The 17,120-nt window shown below is 43.5% G+C and overlaps 1 protein-coding gene across 3 annotated transcripts in view; it reads left to right on the forward strand.

The window, feature by feature from the left end:
* Positions 1–17,120, forward strand: part of PELI2 (pellino E3 ubiquitin protein ligase family member 2) — a 189,756-nt gene that overhangs the window by 53,019 nt on the left and 119,617 nt on the right. For all 3 annotated transcript variants that reach the window (XM_015143769.3, XM_077938777.1, XM_077938776.1), the window contains exon 2: positions 13,075–13,204. In XM_015143769.3, the coding sequence (XP_014999255.1) occupies positions 13,075–13,204 (130 nt within the window). The remainder of the gene's footprint in view (positions 1–13,074; positions 13,205–17,120) is intronic.

A 17,120-nucleotide genomic window follows, 5' to 3' on the forward strand; every position in this document is an offset into this window, starting at 1 on the left:
TATGAATCTGGGTGCTCCTGTATTGGGTGCATATATATTTAGGATAGTTAGCTCTTCCTGTTGAATTGATCCCTTTACCATTATGTAATGGCCTTCTTTGTCTCTTTTGATCTTTGATGGTTTAAAGTCTGTTTTGTCAGAGACTACTATTGCACCCCCTGCTGTTTTTTTTGTTCTCCATTTGCTTGGTAGATCTTCCTCCATCCCTTTATTTTGAGCCTATGTATGTCTCTGCATGTGATATGAGTCTCCTGTATACAGCAGACTGATGGGTCTTGTGTCTTTTAATTGGAACATTTAGTCCATTTACATTTAAGGTTAATATTGTTATGTGTGAACTTGATCCTGTCATTATGATATTAACTGGTTATTTTGCTCGTTAGTTGATGCATTTTCTTCCTAGCCTTGATGGTCTTTACATTTTGGCATGTTTTTGCAATGGCTGGTACCGGTTGTTCCTTTCCATGTTTAGTGCTTCCTTCAGGGTCTCTTGTAAGGCGGGCCTGGTGGTGACAAAATCTCTAAGCATTTGCTTATCTGTAAAGGGTTTTATTTCTCCTTCACTTATGAAACTTAGTTTGGCTGGATATGAAATTCTGGGTTTAAAATTCTTTTCTTTAGGAATGTTGAATATTGGCCCCCACTCTCTTCTGGCTTGTAGAGTTTCTGCCGATCGATCTGCTGTTAGTCTGATGGGCTTCCCTTTGTGGGTAACCCGACCTTTCTCTCTGGCTGCTCTTAAGATTTTTTCCTTCATTTCAACTTTGGTGAATCTGGCAGTTATGTGTCTTGGAGTTGCTCTTCTCAAGGAGTATCTTTGTGGCATTCTCTGTATTTCCTGAATTTGAATGTTGGCCTGCCCTACTAGGTTGGGGAAGTTCTCCTGGATGATATCCTGAAGAGTGTTTTCCAACTTGGTTCCATTTTCCCCCTCACTTTCAGGCACCCCAATCAGATGTAGATTTGGTCTCTTTACATAATCCCATACTTCTTGCAGGCTTTGTTCATTTCTTTTTCTTCTTTTTTCTTTAGATTTCTCTTCTCGTTTCATTTCATTCATTTGATCCTCAATCGCTGATACTCTTTCTTCCAGTTGATCGAGTCGGTTACTGAAGCTTGTGCATTTGTCACGTATTTCTCGTGTCATGGTTTTCATCTCTGTCCGTTCGTTTATGGCCTTCTCTGCATTAATTATTCTGGTTATCTATTCTTCCAGTCTTTTTTCAAGATTTTTAGTTTCTTTGCGCTGGGTAGGTAATTCCTCCTTTAGCTCTGAGAAGTTTGATGGACTGAAGCCTTCTTCTCTCAACTCGTCAAAGTCATTCTCCGTCCAGCTTTGATCCGTTGCTGGCGATGAGCTGCATTCCTTTGGAGGGGGAGATGCGCTCTTATTTTTTGAATTTCCAGGTTTTCTGCCCTGCTTTTTCCCCATCTTTGTGGTTTTATCTGCCTCTGGTCTTTGATGATGGTGACGTACTGATGGGGTTTTCATGTGGGTGTCCTTCCTGTTTGTTAGTTTTCCTTCTGACAGTCAGGACCCTCAGCTGTAGGTCTGTTGGAGATTGCTTGAGGTCCACTCCAGACCCTGTTTGCCTGGGTGTCAGCAGCAGAGGCTGCAGAAGATAGAATACTGCTGAACAGTGAGTGTACCTGTCTGATTCTTGCTTTGGAAGCTTCCTCTCAGGGGTGTACTCCACCGTGTGAGGTGTGGGGTGTCGATCTGCCCCTAGTGGAGGATGTCTCCCAGTTAGGCTACTCGGGTCAGGGACCCACTTGAGCAGGCAGTCTGTCCGTTCTCAGATCTCAACCTCCATGTTGGGAGATCCACCGCTCTTTTCAAAGCTGTCTTAGACAGAGTTGCTTGCATCTGCAGAGGTTTCTGCTGCTTTGTTGTTGTTGTTGTTGTTTAGCTGTGCCCTGTCCCCAGAGGTGGAGTCTACAGAGACTGGCAGGCCTCCTTGAGCTGCTGTGAGCTCCACCCAGTTGGATCTTCCCAGGGCTTTGTTTACCTACTTAAGCCTCAGCAATGGCGGGCGCCCCTCCCCCAGCCTCGCTGCTGCCTTGCGGTTAGATCGCAGACTGCTGTGCTAGCAATGAGGAAGGCTCCGTGGGCGTTGGACCCTCCCGGCCAGGTGTGGGATATAATCTCCAGGTGTGGCTGTTTGCTTAAAGCGCAGTATTGGGGTGGGAGTTACCCGATTTTCCAGGTGTTGTGTGTCTCAGTTTCCCTGGCTAGGAAAGGGATTCCCTTCCCCCTTGCGCTTCCCAGGTGAGGCGATGCCTAGCCCTGCTTCAGCTCTTGCTGGTCGGGCTGCAACAGCTGACCAGCACTGATTGTCCGGCACTCCCCAGTGAGATGAACCCAGTACCTCAGTTGATAATGCAGAAATCACCGGTCTTCTGTGTCGCTCGCGCTGGTAGCTGCAGACTGGAGCTGTTCCTATTGCGGCCATCTTGCTCCGCCCCCAATTGCACTTTTTCGGCTCCAGAATTTCTGCTAGATTTTTAATTATTTCAGTCTGTTTGTTAAATTTATCTGGTAGAATTCTGAATTCCTTCTCTGTTTTATCTTGAATTTCTTTGAGTTTACTCAAAAACAGCTGTTTTGAATTCTCTGTGTGAAAGGTCACATATATTTGTTTCTCTAAGTTTGGTCCCTGGTGCCTTACTTAGTTCATTTGGTGAGGTCATGTTTTCCTGGATGGTGTTGATGCTAGTAGATGTTCTTCAGTGTCTGGGCATTCAAAAGTTAGGTACTTATTGTAGTCTTCACTTTCTGGGCTTATTTGTGGCCCTCCTTTTTGGGATGGCTTGCTGGATATTTAAAAGGACTTAGGTGTTGTGATCTAAACTATATCGGCTTTAGGGGGCACTTCAAGCCTAGTAACACTGTGGTTCTTGGAGACTCATGGAGATACTGCCTTGATAGTGTTGAACAAAATCCGGGAGAATTCTCTGGATTGTCAGGCAGAGACTCTTTTTCTCTTCCCTTACTTTCTCCCAGACATACAGAGTCTCTTTCTCTGTTGTGAGTCACCTAATGCTGGGGATGGAGTGACACAAGCACCCCTGTCGCCACCACCACTGTGACTGCACTGGGTCAGACCTGGAGCCAGCACAGCATTGGTTCTTGCCCAAGGCCTGCCGTAATTATTCCCTGCCTACTGCCTATGTTCACTCAAGGCTCTGGGGATCTGTAATCAGCAGGTGGCAAAACCAGCCAGGCTTGTGTCCTTCCCTTCTGAGCAGTGAGGTCCCCCAGGCCTTGGGTGGGTCCAAAAGTACCATCCTGAAAGTAGGGACTAGAGTCAAAAACCTTAGGAGTCTACTTGGTGTTATAGTTTATTGTGGCTGAGCTGGCCCTCGAACTAGCAGATGCAAGTCTTCCTGTTCTTGCCTTCCCTTTCCAAAGGTAGAGGAGCCTTACCCGGTAGCCACTGCCACCCTAGGCCGTGAGGAGTGCTGCCAATGTTCCCTTATGGCCTAGAGTCTCTTAAGTCAACTTGTTGTGAATGCTACCTGGCCAGGGACTCACCCTCAGGGCAGTGGGGTCCTCTCTGGTCCAGGGAAGGTCCAGAAATGCCATCCAAGAGTCAAGTCCTAGAATGTAGTACCTGGGTATCACTGCTGGTTATTCAGGGTTCGAGGGCTCTTCATTTAGCAGGTGATGAATGCTGGCAGTACTGGGTCCTTCCCTTCAAGGCAGTGGATTCCCTTCTTGCTCAGGTTGTATCTAGAAATGTCATCTGGGAGTTAGGGCCTGGAATGGGGACCTCACGACTCTGACTGGTGCCCTATCCTGCTGTGGCTCAACTGGTATCCAAGATGCAAGACAAAGTCCTCCGCACTCTACCCTCTCCTCTCTTCAGTCAGACAGAAGGAAAGGGTCTCTTTTGGAGCGGCAAGCTGTGCAGCCTGGGGTTGGGGGAGGGGTGATGCCAACACTCCCTGGGCTGTTCCAGCTGGTGTCTAAGTATGTCATGTGTCCCTCCTCTCCCTGCCATCAAGCCCACGGTCTCTGGGCCTAGCTCATCACTAGGACTCACCTAAGAGTTGCATTCCTTCTGGCCTTAACTGCCCTTCAAGTTCACATGGAGACACAGAGCACCGTATCTCTTGGTGGTGAGGTTTGCGGAGACTCAAGTTCAGACCACCGAGATAGGCAATTGGCCAGGGCTGGTTTAAATGCTCCCTCCGTGGGCGGGCATCAGCTGAGTGTGGTCTGGTTTTCCTTTTGCTCTAACAGAACAGCATTGAGTTCAGTGCCTCACCATTACTGTACTCTCCTTCCTCAGCTCCCAGAGAAGCTCTTAGCACTAGGCTTGCTGCTGCATGGGGTGTAGAAGGGATTGTGTCGGTGGTTCAGGACTGTTTCTTCTGTCTCTTCTAGAGCCTCTTTCAGTGATAATGAAGTTAAAACCAGGTATTATGAGTGCTCACCTGATTTTTGGTTCTCTTGAAGAACCTGTTTTTTTCTGTGTAGATAGTTGTTAACTTGATGTCCTTGTGAGGTGGGACAATGGGTAGAGCCTTTTATTCTGCCATCTTGCTCTCCCTCCTCCTATATGCAGCATTTCTGAAGCGTAGAGAAATAAATGTGTTGCGTTTCTGGCTTTATTGGGTCAGGGGAAGTCTATGCGTATATGATAGGTTAAATAATAAGGGGGTTGGGACTATAATTTCATAAAACCAATGTTAGGCACTTATTGGCATATGGGCAATTACTTAAACGCGGTTGGAATAGTGCATTTATACAGTGAGTTAGGGTGAGCTACCTCAAGAATGGTACCAGATTGCAGGGTTTTATCAGAGACTGTGTGCCCTGCCTTTGAGTCTGTCTGTCTCTGGTGTCACATCCTGTTCATCTGCAGTGCACTGTCTACTTCGATTATAGTAGTTGCTTGTGATTTGTTGGTGCAAGTGACAGAGCAGTTGCTTTGGAAGGAAGGCAGAGCCTTCAGCCTGTAATGGAGAGCTGACCACCTCTGGAATGTGATCCTGTGATGCCGATGTAGCCTCCACTTCTGGAGCACACATCGCTTCCCTTCCATGTGGATGTTGCTCTAAGAGTTCAGGCTAGTTAAGATAAACTGTGACGTCTCAAAAATGTGACTGGGAGCACCTGGAACCCCCACTTCTTGCTCTGGTTTCCCATAGAAAGTTGTTATTGACAAATACATTTGTAGGTGGCAGACATCTTTTTAAGACTCCATCTTTGCACTGTATGGCAAAAAATGTCTTGAATTTGAAAACTGTCAGTGTTGTCTACTGGAAAGAGTATGCAACTTGGAGTCAGACAGAACTGATGTAGCTTTAGGTTCTGCCTGACCTTTCCTAACTGTGTAAGTTTGTGTGTGATCAGCCATTCTGAGTCTTTTATCTGTCCACTAGGAGTAATAATGTCTCCTTCACAGGGTTTCTTGGCACATAGTAAGTACACAGCAAATGTTATTAATTCCCATTAATATGTGTACTCTAAACTATAAAACAGAAAAACGCTTTTTTACTTGGTAAAGTTTCTTACACAGAATTTTCATTATTCTTTGCAGCTCCCAAATACCCTTACCATAAAGACCAGCTGTTTGCTCTGCATATATGAGGAGTTAAATTTTCATCACACATTTATTAAATAAATGTTTTTAAGTCTCCAGAATAAAAAAGAAAGTTAAGCTTGAAAGGCTCTTACGGGTTCGAATTGAAATACCCCTGTTGCAGCAGCTGAAACAGGTGTGGCAGCAGTACTCAGACATTTTATTTCTGCAAACTTACTGGCTGAAAAGTGTACCAGCCCAGGGAACGTTCTGACCTTCTTTCATGGGGCAGTAACTTTTTGCCTTTGTAAGCAGGATTTCGTCTCTATGTCTGGACTCTATTCTATTATACAAAAGATGGGTGCTGTGGTTTGAATGTGCCCCCCAAAGTTCATGTGTTGGAGACTTAATCCCCAATGCAGCAGTGTTGAGAGGCAGGGCCTGTAAGAGGTGATTAGGGAATGAGGGCTCTCCCCTTATAAATGGATTAATGCTGTTATCTCAGGAGTGGGTTCCTGATAAAAGGATGAGTTCAGTTGCTTGCATTCTCTCATATACATGCCCTCTTGCCCTTCCACCGTGGGATGGAACATCTGGGGAGGCCAAGCAGGCCTCTCCAGATGCAGGCCCTCTGACCTTGGACTTCCCAGTCTTTAGAACTGTAAGAAAAGAAATCTCTGTTCTTTATAAATTACCGAGTCTCAGATATTCTGTTATAGCAGCACAAAACATACTAAGATAATGGTCCTCTCATCAGCCAGCCAACTTGTAGGTTTTCAGTGCCCACCATGTGTCCCTGGTACACTGTGCCAGGTGCCAGATATATAGAAGACCTCACTTTTTTAGAACTCACGTTCCAGATGGGCCAGATGGGGGGTAGGAATGGGCAGGGGAAGATTTGGTGATAGTTTTCAGGAGGAGGTGACAGTGCTCCACTTAAAATAGACTGGGGACCAGCTGGGCACAGTGGCTCATGCCTGTAATCCCAGCACTTTGGGAGGCTGAGGCAGGCAGATCACCTGAGGTCAGGAGTTTGAAACCAGCTTAGCCAATATGCTGAAACCCTGTCTCTACTAAAAATACCCAAAATAGCTGGGCATGGTGGTGCACACCTGTAGTCCCTGTTACTCGGGAGGCTGAGGCATGAGAATCACTTGAACTTGGGAAGTGGAGGTTGTAGTGAGCCAAGATCATGCCATTGCACTCCAGCCTGCGTGACAGGAGACTCCGTCTCAAAAAAAAAAAAAAAAAAAAAAAAAAGAAAAAGTTTGGCAGGGAGAGGATGACTGTGACTGTGGGAAGAGTTTGGGGCTTCCTGTTCCAGGAATCTATTACTGTGTAACCAACTACCCCAAACTTAGTGGCTTAAAACATGTTACTTAAGGTGCAATTCTGTGGGTCAGCAGTTTGGGCAGTTCTGCCCCATGTGGTATCAACTGAGGTTACCTGGTGGTTATCAGCTGGTCCGGAGTGTCCATGATGGCTTCACTCATGTCTGCTGCCTTAGCGGGGTGGCTGGAAGGATGGGCTCTGCTAGGACTGCTAAGCAGAGTGCCTCCGTGTGGCCTTCCCAGCACGGTGGTCCCAGGGTAGTCGGCTTTTCACACTGGCCTTTGGAAGTCTCAGAACATCACTTCCTTTGCATGTTGCTGGTAAGCAAGCCACTAGAGCCAGCCCATATTTAGGGAGAGGGGAATTAAACTCCACCTCTTAGTGGGAGAAGAAGTCCTCTTTAGTCTACCACACTGGATTCCTTGATAGGAGAGCGGCTGGGAGACTTTAAGGAGGGGAAGTTGGTTGGTGTGCTGGGTGTATGATGAATGATCAAATGTACTTTTGGATCTGGGGGCAAAGATTGAATGATAGTGGACTGAAAAGCCAGCAGGCATTGGAAGCAGAATAATGGGTGTGGGTACTTTTCAAGATTCTTGGCTTTGTGAGGAGAAAATGGAAATCAGAGTGGAGGCTCACAGTGAAGCTTAGGGTTGGAGGCATTTGCTTGTTTTTGCTTTGTTTTGAAGATGGGTGAGATCACCAATGACTCATTCTTTTCCAAATCGTGGTTGTGCATTTTCTTTCTCTTAACTGATCTCTTAACTGATTAAACACTGTTGAAATTTTTTGGTGATATAACTTTCTCCTGGTCCTGGTCCTTCTGCCTGTGACAAAGAAGGGGCTGTTTCCTTAAATAGTTGTATTTCCCAGGCTCTGTCCCAGCCTTCCTTGCGTCCTTATTCTGCACCTTTTTCTTGAGTAGCCTCATTTATTCTCATGACTTTGACTGCCGCTGCATGGTGAAGGCCCCAGGGTTATTTCTCTGGAGCTCCAGACCTAACTTCAGTTGCCTCCTCCATGCCTCCCCCGATGTCCCTGTAATTCCTGTTCCTATTTCTAACAATGCTGTCACTCTGGCCAGGCCAGAAGGCTATATGATGTTCCCATTATCCCTCACCCTGTGCATTCAAACAGGTTACCAGTTACTGTGAATTTTGTCTTTAAAACCAGGGTTCTTACGTGTGGCTGTATCACTTGGGAGCTTTGCAAAAAGGCAGACCTGGAGCTTCATCTCAGGCTTATTGAACCAGAATCTCTTGGGTTTTAGGTGTTCATATTTTTGTAAGGTTTTTTCCAGGTAATTCTGATGTTCACTTTGTATTGAAAACAACTCTAAAATTTTTCTCTAATCCTCCAGTTCATCTGCACCATCTCTGCTTTGGTTCAGGCTTTTATAGTTTCCTGTGGCTGCCATAACAGATTAGCACAAACTTGGTAACAACAACAGATGTTTATTCTCTTACAGTTCTAGAGGCCAGAAGTCTGAAATCAAAGTGTCAGCAGGACCCTGCTGCCCCTGAAGGCTCTTAAGGGGAGAATCTTTCCTTGCCTCTTCCAGCTTCTGGGGCTCCAAATGTTCCTTGGCTTGTGGTTGCATCGCCCCAGTCTCTGCCTCCATCCCATGGTCATCTCCTCTCTATCCCTTTGTATCTCTTACAAAATCACTTGCCATGGGACTTAGGACCTATCAGTAATCGAGTATGATCTCATCTTGAGATTCTGGACTTAATTACATCTGCAAACACCCTTTTTCCAAAAAGCCATATTCACAGGTGACGTGAATGTATCTTTTTTTTTCTTTTAGAGACGGAGTCTTGCTCTGTCGCCCAGGCTGGAGCACAATGGTACAATCTCAGCCCACTGCAACCCTCCTGGGTTCAAGCGATTCTCCTGTCTCAACCTGTTGAATAGCTGGAATTACAGGCACGTGCTATCATGCCCAGCTAATTTTTTGTATTTTTAGTAGAGACAAAGTTTCACCATGTTGGCCAGGCTGGTTTCGAACTCCTGACCTCAAGTGATCCACCTGCCTCGGCCTCCCAAAGTGCGGGGATTACAGGCATGAGCCACTGTGCCCAGCCTTGGATGTATCTTTTTAAGGCCACCATTCAACCCACCGCACATAGCTTCCCATGGCTGTGGTGGTGCTGCTATCTGATCATCTTGCCTCTAGTCTGGTCTGGTCTTGCCTCTAATCTCTTCCAGTTCCTCCTGCGCTGTGCCACCCTATGTGATTACTTTATATTTCCAATCATGTTCGCCATTTGCTTAAATCTTACCAGACTTTCCATTCCCCTTAGGATAAAAAGCCATAACTCTTAGGGAGTACCAGTGATAGAGTTTAGCTCTGTGTCCTCCCCCAAATCTCATCTTGAATTGTAATTCCCGTGTGTCAGAGGAGGGGCTTGGTGGGAGATGATTGGATGATGGGGTGGGGGTTGGATTTCCCCCTTGCTGTTCTCGTGATAGTGAATGAGTTCTCACAAGATCTGATGGTTTAAAACTGTGTGGCACTTTCCCCTTCTCGAGCTTTCTTTCTCTGGCTGCCATGAGAAGAGGCTGCTTGTTTCTCCTTTGGCTTCTTCCGTGATTGTAAGTTTCCTGAGGCTTCCCAGTCGAGCGTCCTGTTAAGCCTGTGGAACTGTGAGTCAATTAAACCTCTTTTCTTCACAGGTAGTTCTTTATAGCAGTGTGATAATGGACTAATAGAAGCAGGATGTTACAATCAGGCTCCTGCCTACCTTTTACCCTCCTTTCCCACTACTCTCTCCACTTGAACTTCATACTCTCCACAGTGCTGACCTATGGATTCCTCCTTGCCTTGCATGTTATATCACCCCTTCATTCTCCGTTTAGACTTCTTACCTAGATTTCTTTTTCTCTCTTTTCTTTTTGGACAGTCTTGCTCTGTCACCCAGGCTGGAGTGCAGTGGCATGGTCTTGACTCATTGCGGTCTCCACTTTCCTGGCTCAAGTGATCTTCCCACCTCAGCCGCCCGAGATAGCCGTGACTACAGGTGCATACCACCACGCCAGGCTAATTTTCATATTTTTTGTAGAGGTGGGGTTTCAACATGTTCTCCAGGCTGGTCTCGAACTCCTGGGCTCAAGCTATCTACCTGCCTTGGCCTCCCAAAGTGCTGGGATTACAGGCATGAGCCAACGTGCCTGGCCAAGATTTTGACAGTTCAAGCAGTGCTTCCACCATGAAGCCTCTCTAATGCATCCTCCCATGTGCCTTATGCTGTAAGTGCATCTTGTTACATGTATATTTATCATATTTGTTATTGTGCCTTTCTCTCCTTCTGAGCAGAGAGCTCTGTGAAGGCAGGGAAGCTGATATTCATCATTGTAGCTCTAGTATTTGGCATAAATATCGAATGAATGACCATGTAGCTTAACCTAATTAGAAACTTGTCTCAGGGTGACACTGGTTTTTCCACTGCTACTTTGATTGTTTCCAATAGGATTTTTCATCTAGATGTATTAAGTAAGTAGGCAGTCTGTAAGTAGGCTGGCTTATTATTTGCTTAACCTGCAATATCTGTGCCTCTATGCTTAGGCAATTTAAATTAAAATGTTTCTGCATGTGTTAAGGTTGACACTTCTGGTTTTTTACCTCCCTTTATATTAGATGTGGCTTTTGGGTTGTAACTAGTGGAAATCAAATTGAGTTAGCTGAAGCTAAAGGAATTTTGTCAAGAAGGGCTGGAGTACATCTGGGCCAGTAGAAACCCTTAAGGATCCTCTTTCCATTGCTTTTTGCTGCTTGTCTCTGTTCATCTGCTTCCTTCTTCACTTTGTCTGCTTTTTCAGCCATATAACACTTTGTGACATCCCCACAGCTCCTGGGTTTACATTTTTTACAGCTCTAGCCAACAACTGAGAATGGATGACTATCTCTCTGTCCCCATTTTGTATTTTCCAAAGTTAGAATGTTGTTGGCCAGGTTGGGCCAGATGTCAGCCTCTGGCCAGTCAGCCCCAGAGTGGTGGGGAAGATGTTGGCATGGCCAGTTCATTCAGACATGGTGCTGGGGTTCAACTTTTGGAGTTAAGGAATAGATTCCAGAGAAGGAAGTATAGTTGTGATCAGATGGCCAAACAAGCGTCTGCTGCACTCTTACAAGGCTAAGGCCTATTGACCTGGAGTCTATAGTTGAGGCAAGAGAGATGCAGCGCAGAGTTGTGCCAAACCCCTATCAACTCCGGTGGGGATGGCACCAGATTCAAGAGGCTGAAAGAAGAGACTCAGAGCCAGCAGATGAGACATGGGGTTTTGTTGGTGGCTTACATACAGGGGAGAGAGTCCAGTGGCGGTGGGTTGAGCAGGAGAACCACAACTGCATATAAAAAGCATGCAGTTAACCTAGCATTTTCACTTAACATGCTCCCCCTAACAACTGCCACCTGCCAGGCTTCACTTAACCAAAGCAAAGGGCCTTGATATCCTGAAGAGCCTGCGTTCCATGGGACTGGGTGGGCACTCAGATGTTCCTCATAGGTAAGGAATGACTCTCTGGGTTGGCCACTCTTGGATACTGTAGCTTGGAACTCTGAACACACATTCAGGTGCATCTACCATACAGGGTCATTCTGAATCACATCACTGCTGTCAAATGCACCTGCTATACACACAGAGCTGGGTAGAAGTGAAGGGCGTAGCAAGCCTTGCCAGATCTTGTACTAATTGTGTGTAGGCCACAGTAGTGAAAATGTTCCTTTGAGTTGTTTATAGTCCTGGCTTTAATTGGTTCACATATGCTTCCTTTAATATAGAATGTTCATGTTGATTTGAGTGACATGGAAATATATTAAAACAAAGCAGATTTGTAATGGTTGTTGACTTATGGATACTTTATAGTAGTCATCACAAATACGTTTAAGAAGATATTGTACACGATTCTGATCTTGCCTGAGAAAAACTAGAGGAATAAGACTTGAAATAAATTATCTTTTTATTCATGAGACATTTTTATATAGCTGACATTCCTTTGTGCTGGAAATGGAAACATTAAAAAGACAGTGGGAATAACTTACAGTGATAATTTAAAACCATTGTCAGACTGTAGTGATGACTTGACTGGTGAAACAAACACACAAAGCCCATTTCTTCCAACTTCTGTTCCCCAGTGGACTTCACAAGTTCCTGCTTCCCCCATCTGGCCACTCCGTTCTGGATGTAGCTGGAACGTGGAGAAGGCCCAGGAATCTGTGGGACAGGAACAAACCACCAGACCTGCTGTCTCCTAACCTTGGTGTTCTGGGGGATCCTTGGATCTGTCATATAAATCTGTGTAAATTTTAAATGTTCCTTCTTTTAGTTTTTTTTCTTGAAAAGAGCTTCCACCAAGGTGGAAGCAGAGAGTAGTTGTGTTAATGTAGCAATACGGGCCGTCAGTAAGAACATACAGGGGCCGATTAATACAGAGTTAGAAAATACAACTAAAAATTGAAATGCTAACTGTGATCCTGCATTTCTTTTAAGCACTAGTATTAGCTAAATACAGGAAACCTGCTTAAGGACATTATATGTTTTCCAGATGACTTCTAAGTTATTTGACAGTTTGTGGACTAAAACTCGTGTGTATATTTTTGCAAGCTAATTTTTGCTAACAAAAATATGTTTAATTTCTGCAAGCTGTTTTTTTGCTAATCTGTCAGCGTAGGGTTCAAACAGAAATGGGAGTGAATGTGGAGGATTCAGAACTTTTAAGAAAGCAAGTAACTAAATTCGTTGTCTTACAAATAAAGATCCTGCAGACAACATTAACGTGGTTTGAAAGTGAGAGATGAGGTTTAATTAGTATGCTATTTTCTAACTAGTTCATTTAAAAATATTCTCAAGTGTATCTCTGGGGTCTATTAGAATGGTGCTAGTTGAATTGAGCCAGCCCTAATATGGCCTCTGCAGAATACTCATTTCCTTATTTATACTCTGCCACTTTCCAAAAAGATTTGAAGAGTCTGACTTTATAAAATAGGAAACCTATAATTACTTGTACATCACTCTTAAATTAAGTTCCTAGAAGTGATTTGAATTTCATTACAGCTGAAGTCTGTGTTACAACCCTTTCTTTTTGTGGAGTGTTTAGTGGGCAATTATTTTATGACCATTCCTGTCTTTTCCCTTATTCAGTACCTCTAACTTTTGTGTTTAAAACTTGAAAAATCTGCAGATAGATGAACTCTTTCCTCCCTGTTTCTAGGTACAATGGTGCTTTACCCAATGGAGATAGAGGACGGAGGAAAAGCAGATTTGCCCTCTACAAGCGGCCCAAGGCAAATGGTGTCAAACCCAGCACAGTCCATGTGATATCCACGCCCCAGGCATCTAAGGTAGGTGGGTCTGCCAAAAGTTGGGAGGGTGCTGGCAAACAGTGACTCACAGATACTTCTTGTCTGTCACTCTCTTTCCTTTAGTCTTGTTTTCATGTAGGACAGTCTCTCAGACCATTTGAGGCTGGATAATGCTTTATTGTGAGGGGCTGGGCTGTGCATTGTAGGGTGTTTAGCAGCTTCCCTGTCCTTGACCTGCTAAATGCCAGTAGCACCCCACCCATTCTTGCTCCCCACAGTTGTTAACCACCATAAATGTCTCAAGACATTGCAGCTTGTCTCCTGGGGAGGACTGAGCAGGTAAAATCTGTCCTGTTAAGAAGCACTGCTTTAGGATACCAAAGCAGCTAGCATTTATTATTTTGGAATAGATGTAGTTGAAACATGATGTTCTTTATCCTAAAGAATTTTTGTTTTAAGTCTGGGTATAAACCTCATGATTTATTTTCCTTCTGTTAATTGAATGTAGTAGGTGGTTTTATATAATCTGTATGTACGTGGAATTGAATTTGTGTGGCTCGTAGAAAGATGAAAAGTGTACACAACCAAGTGATAAAAGAGGCCAACTATACATATTTTTCTCATAATTTTGAAGTGAATAAAATGCTAATTTAAGAAAAACTGGTTATTTGTTTTCTGATCTATAAGTCAAGGGAAAAAATCTGAGTTTTTATTCCAGTTGATTTATGTTACATAGTAGATTTATTACAGTGTTTCTTTAATTAAATTCTTTAATATATAGTCTTATTTTCTATAAAATATATTTACATGAAGCATTTCATACGGGACTGTTGGCTGTACCTGTTGATCATGAGTTTGGGCCACCTGGCATATAAATGAGAGTCTTGATTTTCGTTTTTCCTGAAAACCTACTTTTGGAAGAAAAAGGAATGGCTTCATGGAAGCACGTGTGATATTTATATGCAATGTAAACATAGATCACCTTTGTTAATGTTTTTGTTTTTAAAAAGCTCCTATTTCTGAAGCAGTGCCATTGAAAGAATTTGTTAGAAGATGCCAATTGAAATGATCTTGTATTAATGAGGGGGTGAGTAGATAAGAAAATATCAAACACCAAGGAAACAAGAAAGATTAATATTTAGTAGATAAGCCAAAGCTAGAAAAACAGAAATAAACTAAACATTTGTAGGCAGAAAGGACATTTTATAAGGAAAACAAAGGAAATCCAGCTCTACGAAGATTCTCAGGAAAGGAAGAGGTAAAATAGCAACAGAATCTTAAGAGGTCAAGGAAATAGGAGATACATTTTGTACTCCAAAAATATGTGGTGAAGAAGGATACCAAAACAGATGTTTTTAAGCATGTGATAAGTGCCAGAAATGTTCTGGTATTTAGATGTGGTCCTTATAATTTTGTCTGTTTGTTGACATTTCTTTCTTTTCCTTCCTCTTTTTAAAAATCTTGGGTTCAGATTAATACAGTGGCTGACATTTTAAAAAAATGTATAGAAATCTTGCTTTGATTACTCATGCTTCATGTTGTGATAGAATATGAAAATTTGTAGCTATTGAGAAAAAAGTATCTCTTCTTTATTCTTCAGCCATTGCCATCTCCTCCCATTTTAGCCTTTTATGTTTTACTTTTGTATCTAGATTTTACTTCAAGTTATTTAGATTATTAATCTTTTGATAATTGTCATCTAAGTCTGTGTTTAAAAATATTACCCGCAGTACTAAAAGTAAGGCAGATTGGGTTTTGGTCTTGACCCTCTATATTTTATAATCTGGGAAAAATATATTCTCAGGGCCTCAGTTTACTCATTAGAAACTGAGTAAATTGGCTTCAAGCAGGAGCTCTGTTGAATTAGAAAATATACTTTGGTTATAACAATAGCAGTTATTCTGGCTAAGATAAAACAGACGAAAGTTAGAGAAATTATTATAGGCTAGCCCTCAAAATCAGGGAAAAGTTGAGTAACCAGGTTTTGAGAGAGAGTAGAACTGGAGTGTCAACAGGAGTGCATGTGGATATTTTTTCAAGAGTGTTAGATAGTGACTTTACTCCAGCCAGCTTCTATCTCTCTTAAAGGTTTTACATTTTCAAGAGAGAGAATCTGATAGGTCTACCCTGAGTCACTGAACTATGACCAAGGGAGATGGGCAAACTAAGACCAGACATATTTATTGTGAGTAGATCAGCCACCCCATGTTGCCTTTCAGACTCTCACACTCTCATCCTGGCCAGCTGTGCCCGGCCACTGCTGCTGCTAGGTCTGCTCTGTTGGCACCTTCTACCTTGGAGCGCCAGCCAGTTGTAAACTCAGCCCTTTACTTGTTTAACCTTTTCTTCAGATACCCCTCCCACTTCCTGGTTTTAACTGAATCTGATTTTCAATGAATGTACTCTTTTATTATTTTTTCCATCTTACGTTTGTGGAACATACTTCAGTGACTCAGTGCCTACCCCCGAGTCTCTTTCTCCTTGACCCTGTAGCATCTATGGTTCGTAGTACCTTAACTCTTTCAGTTTCTTTTCCACTGTTCCCACTGATGTGGTGCCCCTTACAGCCTGTTGTCCCTTGCAAATGAGAATTATCTCCAGTTCATTCTATTTTTGGATATACTTCCTTATCTGTTATCATCAAGACATCCAGCCCATTAGCCTATCTCTGTTTGCCACAGTTATTGGCCCACTTGGCCTCTCCAGGTATGTCTTAATTCCACTCCAGATTCTCTTTCTCCGGGCTCTTTGGGTATCTGTCTTCCCATGTGTCTGACTCTGGGCCCTTACTGACGCTGCTGGACTGTTTTTTTCTTTTTGTCTTTATTGCTCACCCCATGCCCCCTAAGAATGCCAGTAAATGTCATGGTACCTGGCAGACACTGGCCTGAAATGACAGTGGTTTGTGTACCCTGACATTTTTGATGCTGCAGTATTGGTAATGAAAGTTCATCTTTGATTGGAGTTGGGAACGTGGGACCTAGAAGAGTAGGTGTGGTTATCCATTACTAGGATTTAAGTTCTTTGGCTTTTGGCTGTATTGTTTCTTCCCTTTGCCACAATCATTCCCTCTGCCCACATTCTGGGGGCAGAACAGGGATATCCCTTTGCTGGTGGTCGTGGCAGCTGGGAAACAGGACCTCTTAGTTTTCCGTGCATGTCTATATCCAGGCTAAGTCAGATGAGGATGGCAAGTGTGTGCTACTGTTGTGTAATCTCTATTTGTGTAATGTTTATTGATGTATATGTTTGTACTTAGAATAATACTCAGAGGTATTTCTCTGATTATGTAATGTGTGTGTGTGTGAGATTTGTTTTTTTTTTAATCAAAAGTCCTGTTTTACTTCTGGCCATTCTGTTGCATAGGCATAGGGCTTTTAGCAATTTATTCACCCATCCATTGATTCAACAAATATTTATTCAGCACCTTCCGTGGCCAGGCATCATGCCAGGTATTGGATATTCTGCTGCAAACAAACACATCCACATGGAGCTAAATTTCTAGTGAGTAGGCAAACGAGAAAGAATCGTAGGATACACATTTGACTGCACACTGGGGAAAGCGCTAAGAGGAAGGGGTCACAGAGTGTAGACAAGGTGTAAGGAAGGACCTCTAAAAAAGTGGTGCGAGCACTGTGAGCTGGAGAGGAGAGAGGAGTTGACCAAAAGAGCAGAGATCAGGGGTCTTGTGGGTTTGGCTGGAAAAGTTGGATTTTTATGTAAGGGGAAATATTGAAGGGTATGAAGCAGAGGGAGCGACATGATATGACTGAGAATTTAAGTCAGTTTATGTGTTCATTTACTTTTTTATGATGGGGACAACTATTTTGCTCTTACTTAACTAGTAAATAGTATGATGGTGGTGGTGGTGACGGTGTGGATACTGGTGCCTGATCGGAAATATTTTGTTAGCTGCATGTTTTAAATTTAGCAACATTACTATGGAAAACTCTTC

Source organism: Macaca mulatta, chromosome 7 (genome assembly GCF_049350105.2).
Source record: "Macaca mulatta isolate MMU2019108-1 chromosome 7, T2T-MMU8v2.0, whole genome shotgun sequence".
Taxonomy (NCBI): domain Eukaryota; kingdom Metazoa; phylum Chordata; class Mammalia; order Primates; family Cercopithecidae; genus Macaca; species Macaca mulatta.